The sequence below is a fragment of the Epinephelus lanceolatus genome, chromosome 13 (genome assembly GCF_041903045.1).
Source record: "Epinephelus lanceolatus isolate andai-2023 chromosome 13, ASM4190304v1, whole genome shotgun sequence".
In the NCBI taxonomy this organism is placed as follows: domain Eukaryota; kingdom Metazoa; phylum Chordata; class Actinopteri; order Perciformes; family Serranidae; genus Epinephelus; species Epinephelus lanceolatus.
Genome location: NC_135746.1, coordinates 19,042,685 through 19,060,921, shown reverse-complemented (window position 1 = coordinate 19,060,921; position 18,237 = coordinate 19,042,685). Strand labels below are relative to the sequence as shown.

Genomic DNA, 18,237 nt, shown 5'->3' with positions numbered 1-18,237 from the left:
TTTCTTAACAACTTATTAAGGCAAGCTAAACCATTGTCACTGACCCCAAACAGGAGTTTAATCTCAGATCAAATGCACACTGACGGGTTTTGAATGTTGTTGGTTTCTTGTCTTAAATGTTTGTCCTGTTGATGTTGCAAACTGAGCTGCTGTGATGCACTTCAGACTTGAGCGGACAATAAAAATGTTATTATCATCATTTCATTTAGAAATTGTGCCAACAAAACTGGGTATTTTAAGCCAAAACATGATCTTTTTCTAGTCATAACCAAGTGCTTTTTGTGTCTAAACATAGTCACACATAAACCACAGTGTTGTTGAAACATAAAGTTTCAACATATCCAAACAAATGTTACATTTGTTTGGTTTGCAGAAACATACAATGCCAACATTTATTCTGGCGATTGGGTTCAGACAATCAGGTCTTGCAGCAGGGTAACCTTAAAGGTAAATAGTCAAGTCTGGCAGTTTTGTGTCTGATTTTACCCCCAAAATTAGTCAAGTTCAGACCAGATGATGTCCTCCACCTCACCATGCTGGGGAGTATGACCATCTGGAAAACATGTTGCATTCCTTTAATGATGTGGAAACAGAAATAAAGATATTTATTTTAGACTGAAGATAGTTATTTTACATTTGTCCATTCACCTATGTTTGTAGGCCTTACTGGCTGCTCGTCAGGAGCGGGAGATCCAACTGAAGATGCTTCTGACTCGGGGAGAAGCAGTCCAGAGGAACACGTCAGCTGAGGGGGTCCCAGTGATTCGCAAACAGATCCAGGACCTCAAAGACTCATGGGACTCCTTGCTTTCTGCCTCCATTCAGTGTAAAAGGTTGTGATCATGAATCAACCAATCTGTCAGTTAGTTGATAAATGGGACCGGGAACTGTCTAGTTTCACTTGATTGATTTCAGTTGGTTGAAAGGTTAGCGGGATAATTAGATTTAAATGCATGTGGATGTTTCAAGTGTGTGTTTTTTGTTATGTTTGTTCCCTGTGTGTTAACATTATTATGTTGATGTAACAGCCAGCTGGAGGGCGCTTTGTCGCAGTGGACCAGCTATCAGGAAGATGTGGGTCAGTTTGTGCTGTGGATGGACCGGGTTGAGGAGACACTTAGCTGCTCAGACAGACAGTATTCTGAGATGAGAGACAAGACCGCTAACCTGGGAAAGACTAAGGTATCACATCTCACTAACAGGTTGCCTTAAAGATACAACATGTATCATTTCCACATTAGAACGTCTAATAACGACTTTACATATGATATATATTTTGTTTAGTTGTGTACAAACATCATCTCAAATGTTCCTGTTATTAATCTGTTATTTTCTTTAAGAAACCTGCATTTTGTTGGTCACCTTTCAGTGGCGTCATTTCTCCTTTACCCTCTCTAGTTGCTATAGGAAACACTTGATGATACATCATTAAAAATCATACAGTGTCACAGAATTTTATTCAGTAATAGTAACAGAGCATTTTTTCGTTAATGGTATGTAATTTCACAGCACAGCAGAGACCTAATTTATTGATATATTTCATTATCGATTTAACTAACTACAACAAGCTAATGATTCAAGTGGCTCATGCCAGTGACCAAGCTAGCGTTTTTTTTTTTTTTAACTATCACAAGAAAACAGCTGTGAAGCTAAATGAGATAAGCTAGCTAACTAATATTAGAACGCCACATGGTCCCCCTGCTTCACTCCACACCTAGGAGTCTACTTCACTGGGAGATGAGTGGGCAGCAGCTCGGCTGTAGCAACTCAAATTTAGCCAGTGCAAGCCCCAACGCTAGCGTGCCAGCAGCAGCACTGGGTCTAACCTGTGTAATGGCAGCAACAGAAAGTTTAGTGATCTAGCAGTGGGTCAGAGAGGTCCAGATCAAACCCATGGTGGCTTTGTTTGGCTTGCTGAATCAGAGTTGCCACAGGGCACTAGCTGAAGCTCCATGTGTCCATGTAAGGTAGCAAGTTAATGTTACCTTAGTTGCTGCTATTTTCTTAGAATGAAATGACAATGTGAATTAACATGAATAAACATGACCTAATGTAATGTTAATGTTACTTAAATATATTTCCTCGTCCGTGAACCTGATTTCTGGCTGAGTCACGACAGATGAAATATTACCTTTTTTTTAAATTTAAATGCGCTACTCCTGCACCTATGCTACACTTTTCTTTTTATACACATTTATACCCCAGAGCCTCCCAGTTGAGTTAGATGTACTACACTGAGTGTGTGCATGTGCTCTTATTTCATTCCAGCTTCTCTATGAAGAAGTACTGAGTCACAGCAGTCCTCTGGAGACCATTGCCACAAAGGGGTCCAACATGGCTGAACACTACACTACCCAGCAGGAGGTGCAGCAGCTGCAGTGTAGATATAACGCCCTCAAAGAAAAGGCCAAGGTACCTAGAGAACACACAACATAGGGTTTCAGTTTTTTCTTCTGCAGCCATTTGAATAATAAATGACTTTTGAGAATATTTCTCTGAACACCCACTACATGTTGTTTCTCAATTATATTCCCACAAATTGTTGGAGAGTGTGACCTGCATGTTGAACATTTAAGTAACACATTTTAAATTCATTGCACGTTTCACTTTCTTTTTTACAGACTTAAAGACTTTATGTGCAGCTTCAGAATACATTACATACACCTTTGTTGCTCAGATATGACGTAAACATGTAGTTCAGACTCAAACAATTGAAGTCAGTAGTCAGGTGATAGTATTTTTTATAACAAAATTTCACTGTCCAGTGCCCCTGTTATATTGAGTGGTTACACCCCTTGTTTCTAGTAATGTCTCCAACCTGTTGTCTTGCAGAATGCAGTCAGTAAGGCCAAAGGGCTGGTGCTGGTCCATCAGGAATATCAAAGGGGGTTACATGTGTTTGAGGACTGGCTGGAGCAGGAACAGGCCTCTTTGGCATCATTGTCCCATCCAGAGGGAAACGTGGATACACTGGAGAAGACACTGCAACAGCTACAGGTAACACTGTGTAGTGTTGTGCATAATGTAATTATCATGAGCAAGGAGTGTAATCACTGTACACTCTCGTACACACAACTGACAGCAAAGTTCAAACAGAATTTTCTAACAAAGCCTTTGACTGCCTGCCTTTTGGTTAATGAACCACTTTAAACTCTTCAATCACACTGTGTCTTTTTCTTCACTTTTTATTTCCCTTACAGCTCCTGCAGGAACGCTGCTCAAATGGCCAGTCTTTGCTCTCCTCTGTGCTGACCAGCAGAGAGAGAGTGATCCCCTGGGGTATACCTCAGATTGAAGACAGAGCGCTGGACACTGCTCAGCGGGAGTGGGGGGCCTACCAGGGCCGTCTGGAGGAGACTCAGACCCAGTTGAGCTCCACACTGACCAGACTGAGGCAGATGGGCCAAAGGTTCCTGAGTCTGGCCCAGTGGCTGGAGGAGATGGAGAAGGTGGCAAACGTCAGACGTCATCGGCGGTCAGACAGAGGCACCAAGGAGACACAGCTGAAGAAACTTAAGGTCAGAGACAGGGAAAGAGCTTTTAAGTCTATATAAGATATGGGCTCTTTAAGGGATAGTTATGGGAATTTTTAAAGTGGAGTTGTAAGAGATACTTATCCATAGTCAGTGTACAGTATTATCTGCCCTACAGTAGATGGTGGTCAGTGCGCCCCAAATTTAGAGAAGCAGAAAGGAGTACTGGCGTAACACAGAAATCTTTTACTTGAAAAATCCCTCAAAAATCAGACTTTGTGAGTTGTTGAGTGGTTAGGGTTTAGGTGCTGGTTCACGAATTTTGACAGATCAAAGGATTCAGTGTAATACTGGCATGGAAGCTAAGCAATGTACTGCTTTGGACATCTACAAAATCTATTTTAGGGAGCTAATACACCAAAAATCTATGTTGGTTTAAGTGTACACTATATTTAGAATATTTAATCCCCTTACCTTGCTATCAGACAGCCCCTTCGGACTATAGCCATTATCTGTGCTTTCTTCAAAGCCACCAAAGTCACACAATAACGCTAACTAACTAAACGATTGAGGCAGTGGTAGACCAGCAATTCTGTGTTCAGCGAGCTAAAATGAGGTGAATTGTCAGTGGGGTCTGTTGGCTTTGAAGAGAGCTGATTATATATCCCTTATTCTATCCTCTCCTGTATTATTTTCTGTATATATTATTTTCTCTATTACTGGTATGCGCATACAGTAACAAATAACTTCAGTCAACACTAACACCTGGTTGTACTGTCGACCACATAGTTACTTTAACTCAAAACAACAACAATAACAAACAAACAATAACATTTTCTCAACACTAATTTTAGGCCCTAAGTAGTTTAGAGCTAAATAAATCCTTCAAAATTAACTCTGCCAATTTACTCACTCAAAATGTAGCCAAAAATTATCCAAGCCAATAACAACCTTTTGCCATCCAAAATAAAATGAAGCATCACAGGGCCATGCACTGTAATAAATCACTTTTCCTTCCTATGCATACACTTCATTCAAAACATGCATTTAAGGAAAACAGCAGGGGACAGAATATTTCCCGACTGGGCCTCCTCCCTTTAGAGCACGCTTCCTGCCAGTGTCAGGATGTCAGACAGTCTCAGTATTTTCCTTCCCTGCATTTAGAGGCATACACACACACACACACACACACACACACACAGACCCCTTGGCCTCCTTATCTTGTTTGAAATGTGATCTGTTATCTCTTGTTTTCCTTTTCACCCCTGTTTGCCCTTTTATTTCATTAAAAAAAAACTTCATTTACATTTAAGTCATGAATATTTTTGACTGGGTTTCACCAGCATGATGCTAATTATTCATTTCCCTGTGTCCCCTCTGAACAGGGGTGTCTCGAGGCAGTGCTTGCACGGCAGGGAGAAGTCGATGGCCTCTCCTCTCTGGCCCAGCAGGTTCTGGAGGAAACCTACATCAGTAGTCGTGTCAGTGTTACTGCCACCCAGCTCACGGCCCGCTACCATTCCCTGCTGCTCAACATACAGGTCAGGCACTCTCTCCTGTTCATCGATTCATATATTATTAGTCTGTTGAGGTTCACAGATGCTTCCACTTTTTAAAAACAGAACTTTTTGTCGGCAGACAAAGACTCGCTTTATCTACTAAAGCACCTTATCATCATAAGGTGCAGACTATAAAGATTTCTACATATTTGGACAATTTACAGTCATTGGAAAGTTTGGTAGGAAAATGTTATTACAGGCCCAGTTATCTTAAATTAAATTAAATTAAATTGCTAGCACTGCACAACTCTGGGTACTTGGACACCAATGTTGTAAGCTCCTCCATCTTGTCGTCTTACGGCTTCCGCAATGACTTGATTTCCTGGAAGAAGTACAGCATGTGGAAGTCACTGTGACCTGTGTCATCAGTTCTTATAGATAACCTATATGGTATCCATGCAGAACAATACTATTTTTTAGGGTCACCATGAATCACCAGAGAACCCACGATACGATATTATGATGATACTTGAGTCCTGATACAATATTACTGTGATTGTAAATGAGTTGGGATATGCTGACCCTTGCAATAGCATTTATTACACAATATTGCAATTTTTTACCATTTTTCAACAGCAAATTACGTCCCCAAAAGTTTTCAGTCTGTTCATCTTACTTCAGTCATTTTTATTGCAGCAAATTTTATCTAGTGGACTGAAAAAGCAATTGATGTTATTATTCTAACCAGCTACCTAAAGTTAAATTTGTCCTTGGAATATTCATAATTTAAATAATTAATTATTAATATAATTTTCACCCACCCCTACTATTTTTATTATGACTGTATATTAGGGTTTAAAAAATGCCTCTGGTGGTCAGGAAGTCCGGACACACTACAATACTCTGATTCCTGTCCAATCACAAGATTTTCTGGAAAATTCCTACCTGTCATTATGAGTTAAGAATAGTTAAACATAAGCCTTAATGGTGCTGGGTATAGGATTAGTCCCTTTTGTGTTATACTGTTTCGATGATGGATAAAGAATATGTGAAGCTGTGTGTATTGCCGTTGGGGTCTCTACCCGCAGTGGGCTTCTCACACATGGTTATCTCTCACCATGGAATTTTCTCCAGTGAGAGTTTGGACTTTGTTTCTGTAACACCCCATTGAAGTAGCTTTGAGAGTTATGCCTGTGAGCCCAGCTTGTGTTGCTCTGTATACTCAGATCCAGCCTCTCTATTTGTCTGCTCCTCTGGGGGGGACTAAAGGAAAATCAATGGGGCTCCTCTGGTCTGGGGCTAAGGCTGTAATTAAACGCTACAGAAGGCAATCTCACACCCGGCACCAGGAGTGGAAAAGCTTTGCCTGCGCTACATTGATTTTTACACCTTCAGTAACACATCTGAGTTTTTGTGTGCGTGTGTGTCTCACCCTCACTCCCTCACTTTGTTCCTCTGTCTCCATTATACCCACGCCCCTTCCTTCCCCTACTCAAAATTGACTCAAGCATGAATAAACTTACAGTCATGCCACTACATACTGTACGTATGCAGACACATGACATCCCTCTTATACCAAGGATGCCTGTAATTATACTGTGTGAAGTGGGGGCCATATGGGCTTGAGGTGGGAAGCTGTTACCTCTGTCTAGTCAGAAAAGGTGTTCACTCAGCACTTTCTGTTAATTGGGGCTTCTCACCACAGGATTTGCAAGTTGAGTGAATAATGTGTCAAACCTGCAAGAAACCCTCTCCATCCTCATGGTGTTATTGACTCAAAATCTCAGTCAAGTGGATAATGCGTCAAAAAAACATAAAAGCCCTCTTCACCTTGTAGTGAAGCTATTGACATTCAGCAGATGAATGAGCAGCGGAGAAACGGATATTTTCTGTTTTGATGGTTGATCAGAGAGCTTTTGGTCCTTGGTGGCCAAAGTAAGACAGCTGAGGCACATCTCACAGCATAAAAGAAAGAGATACAGACCGTGTTTCCTGAATTTTCCCCTGACCAAACACAGTCAATCAAAGTTTACCAACAACTCTAACCTCCAAAACAAAATGGCAGCAGTTGTTGAAGTGAAGGTTATTCACCTTTTTGCTTGAACTATTAGATATAATGTGAAAAGGGTGGTGTAGCACTAATATCCAGTTAATTCCTAAGTTGAAATAAAAAAGTCAGAAAGCCTGTCTTGGCTGCCTATTTTAAAATCCCCATCGCTATGTGAAGCTAGTCCCATTATAGCCAAAGCTATCTACACAGTCACCTCCAAAGTGGCAACCTACACATTTTTTTTTTTTTAATATTTAATGTGGTGTTTTCTTTTGTGGGGACATAGCCATTTTAATTCCAGTGTTTGCATCTCCATGTGCAAATGTTTCATCTAAACAAGTTCTCTCCCAACACTATTTTGCAAGGGTACCATCACTCCTTTATGGGCTTAGCACAGCCCAAGACAGTTGTGATCAGTTTAAAGAATTAGGAACAACCCAGAGTGTTTTTATTCCTTAATGTGAAATTATGGTGGGTTCAGCCAGACCTTTCTCTAGTGCTGACATGGTTCAAGATACGACTGGCTATGCGAGATAAGTCAGCAGTGTACAGTAACTATAAAACACTTTGCACTGGTGTCATACTTTAAAAACAGTGTATATTCTCTTAAACTTAACTTCTGACTTCTCATCCTTTTATTTTTCAGGACACTATCAAGCAGCTTCAGGAGGAGCTGAAGAGCATCGAAGAGGCTGAAAACCTTTGCATGTCCTTCACGGACTGGCTCAGTTCCACTCAGGAAAGCTTCACAGCTTTAACTGACAGTTCTGAACCTCTGGACCGCGTCGCCATGGAGAGGAAGACGAAAAAAGTAGAGGTATTGATTTATTTATCTAAATCTGTACTGTACCCGTGTGGTTAGATGGTTTCACAGTCACAGTCAGTGAGGCATTATGATACAAGGTGCAGTGCCGAGCTTAATACACCTCCCTGAACAGGTTGCAATAAATCAGCCCAGACGTGGGGTATTACCATGGCAAACTGATGAGTTAGCAAGACTCCTGTTTGTAGTGGAGAATTTGAGCACAAACTCATATTAGTCCAATATCTAAGCCAGCAAAAATGTCCTTGTGCAATCTTGTTTTCTGCCAAGCAACATACGGTACCTGTTAGAAACATCAAGTCTACAGATTTCTTTGGCAGCTACAGTATGCTCGACCAGTAAAATATGCATGAAGCTTCCAAAGCATTCAGTGTACCTAAAATATTTGGACTGTGCTCTATCAACTCACTGATTTGGTATAATGGCAACAGTTTGTCTTCGTGCACTTTTTGTCAAATGGGCATTGGAGGGAAGTAGCCCTGCTCCATCACACAGACTGCACTAAAAAGAAAATAACCACCATCGTTTGCTTGGCATAGTTCATATCGAGTGTGTAGAGGATTGGATGAGTACGTGTGTATCGATCAGCTCTTTATGAAGACAATGCGGGTGCCGCTTTAGAGGAAGCGTGGTAGCAGGGAGAGACCTCCCACTGTGAAGTAGAGGATGAAGAAGCGCCGGTGTCAGGAGCCTGCTGGCACAGACACTGTAATTGATGCAGTGCCCTTATCGCTTCACATCACACACACATTCACACACACACACACACACACACACACACACACACACACACACACACACACATTTTTCTCTTCTAACACTCGCTTCATATCACAAAACCTATCCAGAGTACTAGCTAACAAGCTGCAGCAAACTCTCTTACCCATGAATCCTCTGTGATTTCACACATTTTTTCCACCACCTTTCCTTATGTATCACTACATCTCCTCTCTCTTTGTCCTCCTCACACACACACATCCATAAACACATTTACAGACACACACGTAGACATTTACAATACATCATCTGGTGTGGGCTTTGCAGTAATCCCTGTCTGGGATCGATGCTCTGTCTCTGCATAGGGACTGAGGACATGCTGTCACCACATGTGTCCTTCCAGCACTGCAGATAATACGCGAGTGCTCCATCACTTACTCATCCTCCCGTAGTGAGAGCTACAGTGAGAGCTACTGCTAGTTTTCAGTGAGCTGGGATGATTATGCATTGACACAAAGACCAGTAGTCAATAGCTGTGTCAAGGGCCATTAGTTGGATTTAGACTTCATTGAATTCTGAGTTATAACTGTAAAAGTATGAGTCACACAGCAGTAATGGTCCCTGTTAGCTAAAAATGTGCTGTAACTTCATTAAGAGCTCAAAAATGAAAGTTTAATGTACCATCGTAAGACATATAGTTTTCAGAGAGCATGACTTTTCCCCATAAATTAGGCAGTTTTGTGTTTTTAAAGGTCCTTCAGTGTAAAAAGTCAAGTTTGTATGTTTTTTTCTATTATAAAGCAGGTGTAGGTGCTATATAAATAATGTGAAAGTATCAAAACGCTCTGTTCATTTTAAAAATAGCACACAGTCCTTATTCAAAAACTACCTTTAAACGAGTGGTCAGGACGTCAGTGAAGTTGTGATGTCACAGCTATACAATATAATGGTAGAAACTGCTACGACAGCGCCATTACAGTCATTCCCTAGCTTTAATGACGGTGCAGAGGCACCAAGATAGACCCAGAATCACTGTCCAGTTATAGCAGACTGGGCTTTTTAGGAGGGGAGCTTAGAAAGACAGGTGCTAAAATGAAGCATTTCAGACATAGGGTGAATACAGGTGTATTCAGGCAGGCAGTATGATAAGACTAGTATTTTTTGAACATTAAAGCATGTAAACATGTTCTAATAGAAACCCCAAATGCAAGTAAGAACCTGAAAAGGAGCACAATATGGAACCTTTAAATAATAAAATTCATTATATTTTACATTTTACCTGACTTTTGCCAATTCTTTCATTTTTTAGAACATATTACTTGTCATATTTTTACAATAATTTCTCTGGTAAGGTGCTCCGGAAAGCATCCTCTACTTGCTTGCTCATACAAAAATTGTATACAGGGCAAAATGCAAAATATAAAAAAGTGTTTCTCCCTCTCCTAATTAGCCCCCCCCCCCCCCCCCGCTGCCTTCCCCTTCCATGTTTTTAATTTCACTGGCATTTCATAAATGTTCAAGGGCATTTTTTCCCCAAGTCCCTGTGCCGTCTGATGCACACAGTCTGGGTTTTTCTCTTGACGATAGAAGTTAACAGGTCCATGTTTGAATTTCTTATTCGTTATTTGGCATTACAAATAGCACTAGAATAAAAAAAAAGAAAGTCAGTTATCTTAACATATTCTAACAAAACGGTCATGTGATATCTTACAAAAATGCACACACAATAGCTTGTATAATGTCCAACGAATTAGCGCCTCAGGAATGACATTATGTACTTAACTTAAGTTATATAGGTTAAGTTTAGGAAAAGAAACATGGTTGGGCATCTTCAGGCTTAGGCAAGTAAAGTGACATACTATAGGTTAGATTTAGGAAAAGAAACATGATGATAACGTACTTTAAAATTGCTAAAAGTTCACTTGGTTTCACATGGTGCGAACACCAGTCTCCTGGGGGAAAGTCCAATGTTGTTTTACCCATCCACCACCTACCTCTCTATGCAGACTTTTGGTCTGTATACTACTTCCGTCTTTAATCCCACCAGTGCCTTGGTGACCACAGCCTTCCCAATTACTTGGGTAATACAGGAAATACTGGCTCATGATTAAGTGGGTTATACTAATTGTGATCCATTACTTTTTGTAGGTATATGTATGAACGTTATCTTTTAGTTTTGGCCTAACCATTATAACAACATTTCTGCCTGTGCAGATACACCATAATGTCTCTGTGCTGCAGTGCATACTGTACATTTAAAGCAGAGAGACTATGACAGTAGAGCTAACTGCTGCTCACCAGGTCACCATAGTAATGTCTTACCTCTGTTACAAGATAATTTAACTGATGAACATGGTTGTCAGCGCCACAGTAAATTTATTACAGTAGATAATGGAGCTGATGCAGAATAAGAAACAGAGTCATTTACAGCGAGTGCACGAGACACTTGACATGGATAATTGGGGCTGACATGCCTCAAGACAGTTTACAGCATAAAGGGCACGCTGTGTTCAAGACCTCATGTGTAATGTTCACCAGAATGTACTGTCTACTACTGTATCAAAGCATTAGTGCTGCTCAGTGATATAAGACTAAGCAGGTTTCCAGCCTTCATCAGTGGCTAATTTCATCAAGACAGTTTGTGAAACCAAGCTGTGAAAGACCACTGAATTATTATTTTGTCCTAGCTGGAACAGCTACATGCTGAAATGGACTGTGAACATTTTTTTTTCATGTTAGAATAAATATCCTTTGTGTATTTGAATTGCTTCTCAGTCCTGGATGTAAATGCACAATTTGGAACAAATTAGATTCTGGAGAAGTGTTTATAAAATGCTAATCTTGCAAGTTTGATGCAACATGTGGACAGCCAGTAGTGTCACTAAGCAGCATATGTGATTTCAGGTACGAGATGAGAGCAGATGTTTCAATGTAAAGTGGAGATAATGAGTCATACGGAATTTAATCTACTGCAGATGGCTATTGCCGCGGACTTCTTTGTTTTCTTTGTTTTATACAGAATTGTATGGAATTGGGATACACTGAGTGTCTCCTACCAAGGTCAGAAGACAGGGATATCGGCCTTGAGGCTGAAATGATGAACGGGCCTGGAGCTGCAAACGTGAACGTGTGCATACAGACTCAGGTCTTGTTATATTATATTATCAGCAGTAGCTGGAGGTCTGGGGTTGTTGCAGTGTGAAGCTACTCTCCACTCAAGCAATAATAGACTGATGATGAAAGCTAGATGGCGTCCCATCGAGTGGAGGTCTCTGTGTGTGTGGTGTGTTGTGGTTGCCCTGGAAACCCCCGCAGCTACTGCTGCCTGTTAAGGGTCCTTATAATTGGGTCCTCCTTTCATATTATTCGCTGTGGTTTCTCCACAACGTGACCTCCAAGTCTTCTCCACATCTCACCGTGCAGGTGTCAGCCTACCTGATGGGTTCAAAGCCTTTCAAACACACTGCCAGGCTGGTCTGGGCAGCACTGGAGGTGAAGGAGAAAGAAATCACTGATACTATGTTTGAATGTTAACCTCAAAGTCATTGAAACTATGATCGAAGGATTCCCTCAACCTAAAGGATATAGTAAATGCTACAGTTTTGGTACACCAGACCAGTGGGGCAATATTTTTCTTTAACTCGGTGTAAAATGCCCCAGTTGAAGGTCATTCAGCATAAAGTAATGGTGACACCGTAGTAGCACCAATGCTGAGTTGTATTTCTGCTCTCTCTGTCACCCAGACTCTCCAGTCTGAGCTCCAACACGGTCACAGTTTCCTGAAATCGCTGAGGGAGCGGGCAGAGCAGGCGGCGGGCTTCCTGGACGAGGCTGGAGCTGAGAGTTTGGGAGCGGAGGTAGAGGCTCGTCTTGCCCAGTTGGAGGAGCTTGCAGGTGGGCTGAGACAGGAGCACAGCTTTCTACAGCGGGCCTCACTGCTAGCTAAGGAGTTCCAGGACCGATATAAGGCTCAGGCCCAGTGGCTGGTGGAGACCAGGGCTGTGCTCAGCTCCCCTGTGGAGCCCAAGGCTGAACTGTATCAACGGAGAGCACTGCTGGCTAAACATAAGGTATAGCAGCAACTATGTAATTTCTCAATCTTTTCTCTCTGAATGTACTGTATTTGAATTGAAAACATGAGTACAATATGTAAATTTGCACTGGCGGATGGCAGCAAGACCTTACTGAATATTATTATCTTAATGGACCACATGAGTGTCCTTGCATATCTTAGTCCATTAACTTTAAAACTGAATATACTTTCCATAACTGCTGATCATTTTCCAGAGTATACCATTGCTTTTTATACTGACAGATGCCTATGGTGTGCTCTTGGAAATGATTGACACTATAGTAGAAGATGTCCCTACTTTATACTAGAGGATACTGATGATGCATGTTGGCTTATTGTGTCTCCAGGCTCTGCTGCAGATGGTTCAGTCCCATGATGGATCCATCAGGTCAGTGGTGGAGAAAGGAGACGCTCTGCTAGCCTCCGTCCACTACCCCTCCATCAGAGACAAAATGAACAGAATGCAAAGGGACTACACTGAACTCTGTCATACAGCCACGGTGAGAATCTGTGCTCAGATGACACTACTTTTGAAAGGAAAAAGTGAATAATCTTTCCTTGCAGGAGACTTGGCAGATGGATTTGCGGCAAGGAATATGATCCCTTAATACACCTATTGATTACATACGTAACGCTTGGGTAATACAAACAAGACGGGTTTAAGAAGGATTTTTTTTAGTCTTTAGAATAAATCTGATATAGATAGGAGGCATGTAACTTTGCTTCAGGAAGGTGGTTGTAATGATTTGTTGCACATGCTGTTTGTAATCAGTATAATTTGATTGTGTGTGTTGGCTCACATTGTGTGCATTATGTGGTCCAGGCCCATGTGGAGAATCTGGAAGGCCAGGTGAAAGAACAGGAAGCTTACCACAACGAGCTCCAGGAAGTGGAGCGCTGGCTGCTCCAGATGTCCAGCAGGATGGTGACTCCTGATCCAACTGTGGGTGGCAGCCTGGAGGCAGCCACTCAACAGCTGGCCAGACACAAGGTGACCAATCACATTTCTTGATTTTTTTTTTTTTTTGGTGTTGTTCACAGAGTTTGTAGCATATGATACAGCTCAAGCAGTGAGCCTTGATTAGGGAGCAAAAGTGCTCACTTTGGCAAACTTTCATCCTGAAGGACTCTCCAAATACTCAGACTTCAGCTACTTAGCATTTGCTTAGTGGTGGGTAGAGTACTGATTAAATTAATACGTAAGTGAAAGTACAATTACTCCAATGAAAAATGATTCAAGTAAAAGTAAAATAAGTACCTGGTTAAAAAATTACTCAAAGTACAGTAATTTTCTTTTTCCTTTTAGGAAAAAGAAAATGTTATTTGAGTTAAATTATAAGCAAACTCTGGCACAAACTGGACTGTTCATAAATTTGGTGGGCTGTTGGATATAGCTTAGTGCCACTGATTTATTTACAGCACCACACTCTCGGAGTAGCAGAGCACTTAGCACAGAGAATGTACTTCAACTAACAGTCTGTAATTCATATAGAAATAGAACTCCCTATTTATTGAAAAAACAGTGCTCTTATTTTTGTGTAGGGCGTCAGATTGGATTTACAAACTCACCCATTGATTAATCCAGTGGTTTTCAAATGGTGTGCTGCAGCACACTGGTTTGCCGTGATGCCACTTCAGGTGTGCTGTGGGGATTTTGTGAAAACCACATATTATTATTGCAATATTCAGCTGGGCCTATACAAAACATTATGACTGAATTTGTAATTGACTGTATCAGTATATTGTACACACTCATTTCCTGATAAAGAGGCAAACTCTACCTAGAACATGTGGTTAATTATAATTTAATTTAAAAAACCTTCACAGGAACCCATTTGTTGCTGATCGCACATGGAAATTATAAGTATGTGACACATCACATTATCTTACATTATTTCCTGTATAAATAGATGTGTTATTAGTGCTTTGATGTCATTTTAAAAAGTTTCAAATGAATTCTTGAATCATTTTGTTTAATGAGTTATACTTGGTTGTCAACTGTTATTTGATATCAGTAAATAAAAACAGACATTTATGTCACAATAAGAGTGATAACACGTTAGAAAGTCTTTTGTGGACATATATAAATACACACATACACATACATAAATATGTTTGCCTTGAGATTTTGGCTTGAACTTTGGTGTGCCTTGGTCACAGAAAGTTTAAAAAAAACACTGGATTAATCTGTAATTAATCTAAACTAATCAGTTGTACTGAAAGTATAAATGGCAAATGCAATGAAGTCAAAAGTGGGTTACATGAGAAGTACATGACAAGTAATCACTCCTTAAAAAAACAATTTTTTACATGTACTTGTAACTCGTTACTCCCCAGGTCTGTATTTGCTGAACTATTGGATTGAAGTGCTGTCTAACTGTTGGCGTCATTACAATGAATGAGCACCTTTTACATTTAATAAAAAGTACCTGTGTATGTTTCGGTGACTGCATGATTTCACCTCAGCTGTTATGGTTTTGCTCAATAAATATTACTATACCACCAATCCTGGAGAGCTTGAATAATACAATATTGTTGTAAGTTATTAACTACTGGTATGAGTTCTTCTTCTGACTTTAATAATGTTATCAGTGCCTAAGTTTTAGCATAATTTTCTCAGTTTTACATGACTGTACTTAATTACAACCACACGTGGTAAAATCAGTGACTTAAAGCAAAAGTGTGACATAATGCTCTTCTGGAAAATTATGTTGGTTAACCTAACGATTTAACCCATAATCCTTAATAATCTTCTTTCAAGTTCATCCATTCAGGCCTGTGTAATGCTGTGAGACCTCACTGTGTGGTATCAGTCTGCTTTGACCTCCCATGTCATTGACGAGTAGACAGACTCTGTAATTCATGTCCACTTGAGACTCTCTCTAACATGATCCTACACTGCTACTTTGTCCTCCACAGGCCATCATGGAGGAAATAGCAGGATTTGAGGATCGCTTGGCAGGCTTGAAGGAGCGAGGAGACCACCTGGTACAAGGCTGCAGTGACCGTGTGCAGAGCAGGCTGAGACAGCAGGTCCAGGCTCACCAGCAAGGCACCAGAGACAGCTACTCTGCCATCTGTAGCACAGCACAGAGAGTGAGTGAGGAGGAGGAGATGGAAAGAGGGAAGGAGGGCATGCGAAGGAGGAGGCAGAGGTGGAGGAGGAGGAGGAGGAGGAGGAGAGAAGGATGGGAAGCTGAGATGTATTCTGTGTTTAAAGTAGTGAAATGGTTCTCACACATTTATAATGTAAGATATATCAGTGGATTGGATGCATGCACATTTCGCACATGCATCCATGGATGTGACCACACATACAGGCACAGACACACACGTTCTACATATCAGTGCTATTAATATTCCAACGGCCTCGGCATCCTCTTAATCCTAACCCATCCTGACACTTAAACCCATCTCTCAAGACAGCCCTTCACTGCCAGTGTAGAGGGCACCACCAATTAAGGCTGCCAAAGTAGAGCTCAACAGCAGCCATGCTCAGACAGACCCCACCAGCCAAAATCACTAACTCAATCTCCCCATATTAATCTCTGCATATCCCCTGTCAACTCTACTTTTTCATGCCTGAGCCAAAAATGGTCACACACCACTATTCAGTAGATCTGGCGAGCCCTCTAATCCAGGCCCACTCTGTCATTTTGGCAACCTCTACTCTGTCATCATAGCTCACCTCCCAAGACACCACCTCCACCAGCACTTGCACATCCAATCTGGCATTGTGTGATCCAGCCACACTTTACCACTACGCTGCTGGCTTCTCTACAACTGCGCCTCCAGTGTTACGATGGCTGCCAACTGTGTCCCAGCACAACACAGCTCTAATATCCTGCCTGCCACTTGCCACCATGCCAACCTTCTAGCCTTTGCCAAATACACTGGGCGGTTTGCCAAAATGTGCCCCCCTTCTTTCTCTCTTTCGGGCTCTCATATTAACACTGTCAATCAGACCTTGCTGTTTCACTCTCCCCTGGAGGGCATGGACGCCTCCACATTCAACACCTGTCAAATACAACACCGCATAACTGCCTACTTGTTCGGGTTTTATCATTTAATGTTTCTTTTTGTTTGGCCATGCTATACTTGCTTCAAAGCTTGGCAGCCAGGCAGTCTTAACCTACAGCGTTTACAGTTTGTTCCACTGTATATGCGTCTTATTGCATGTGTCTGCTTTAATTTTGTTAGTGGACATTTTTTGTGTTTGTTCAATTCCAGACGTTCATCACTATCTGCTCGTGTCTCACAGGTGTATCAGAGTCTGGACCATGAGTTGCAGAGACATGTGAGTCTCCAAGACACACTGAAGCAGTGCCAGACCTGGTTGACCTCTGTCTCAGAGGAACCAGAGCCTCCTGCACATCCTCCTCTCAGCCTGGAGGAGGCTCTACAGCAGGTCAGAAAGCCACTGCCCACTCCTAAAAAATCAAGGAGTTTGGTATTTTGCAAGAACATCATGACTGATAAGTTGCTCGCTTTGATCCCTTTTAAATGTAGTGTTGCCCCTTGAAATTTTGAATATCTGAGTTAATAGTATTAATATGCATGGTTGTCATATAGCAGTTTCATGGGCAGTTTAATTTATTGTATGTTTTTGGTTTGGGAAGCAAAATGCAGGCAAAGCAATTGTAATATGCAGATTGTCCTAAAGAAATATGATCACTGATCGGTCAATAAAACCATAGAATCATTAACATGCTCCTTTTTTGGCAGGTGAAGCAGGAGCGTGCTCTACAGGAACAGGCCAGCACTTACCTCCAGCTTGTGTGTTCAGCATGTGACCTGTCCGAGCCGAGGGTCAGAGGGACGGCAGCAGCTATCCAGCAGGTCAAATTGCAGGTCAGTTGGCTTTAAAGTGGCAATCTCGATTTAAGTCCCGGTTGATTTGGTGACACCTGTAGTTACTGTAGTAACAGCAAATGCGGCTTAATACTACAGGGCACAGAGTTCTGGGAGCAGCAAATCAAACCATTGTCATTTTAATAAAGAAGTCGGGCAATGATTGGCCTTTTCCCATCATTCTGTGAGCAACTGTGATCTGATTACATGCTGCACATGACATGAGTCTATGGATAGCAGGGTAGTGAAAGGAGTTGGTTACCTCGCTAAGTTGGAGGTGTGCAGCCTGTCGCCTACAGCGCTTCATTTAACAGCTCACTGTGGCTGCTCCTTGTTGTTTTATTACTCCCTGCAATATTTCATACTGGTCTGCTCACAACAGAACCCAAAAAGGACTGAACTATAGTGCAAACTGCTAAGCTCAATGAAAAACACATTGCATTTCCTGACAGTTTCAAAATAAAAGTCAGCCTGTGTTTTGCTAGTTGAATGCTTTTAATGTGAAGCTGCAAAGGTAGGAAACATTTGGTTTGCATTAGCATTTGACTAATACAGCATTTTCCTGCAAACTGTCACACTCGGTTTATCATTCTGCAAATATATAATTATTACAACTCTTTCTATCAGTGGGCTATAGGCTTGATCATCATTATGTTACCTTATTCGACGATAGATAATGACTTAACAGACATTTATTTAAAGCTATAGTTGGTAATGTTAGAGAGCTAGCAAGATTTGAAAGCGGCACCTCC

The 18,237-nt window shown here is 41.3% G+C and overlaps 1 protein-coding gene across 5 annotated transcripts in view; it reads left to right on the top strand.

The window, feature by feature from the left end:
- The window catches only part of syne1a (spectrin repeat containing, nuclear envelope 1a), a 181,486-nt gene that overhangs the window by 91,289 nt on the left and 71,960 nt on the right, over positions 1–18,237 (top strand). For all 5 annotated transcript variants that reach the window (XM_033649057.2, XM_078173825.1, XM_078173827.1 and 2 more), the window contains 13 exons: positions 661–833; positions 1,029–1,182; positions 2,269–2,412; positions 2,833–2,997; positions 3,201–3,518; positions 4,859–5,014; positions 7,669–7,839; positions 12,306–12,632; positions 12,982–13,134; positions 13,458–13,625; positions 15,554–15,730; positions 16,896–17,042; positions 17,360–17,485. In XM_033649057.2, coding sequence (XP_033504948.2) covers positions 661–833; positions 1,029–1,182; positions 2,269–2,412; positions 2,833–2,997; positions 3,201–3,518; positions 4,859–5,014; positions 7,669–7,839; positions 12,306–12,632; positions 12,982–13,134; positions 13,458–13,625; positions 15,554–15,730; positions 16,896–17,042; positions 17,360–17,485 — 2,379 coding nt within the window. The remainder of the gene's footprint in view (positions 1–660; positions 834–1,028; positions 1,183–2,268; positions 2,413–2,832; positions 2,998–3,200; positions 3,519–4,858; positions 5,015–7,668; positions 7,840–12,305; positions 12,633–12,981; positions 13,135–13,457; positions 13,626–15,553; positions 15,731–16,895; positions 17,043–17,359; positions 17,486–18,237) is intronic.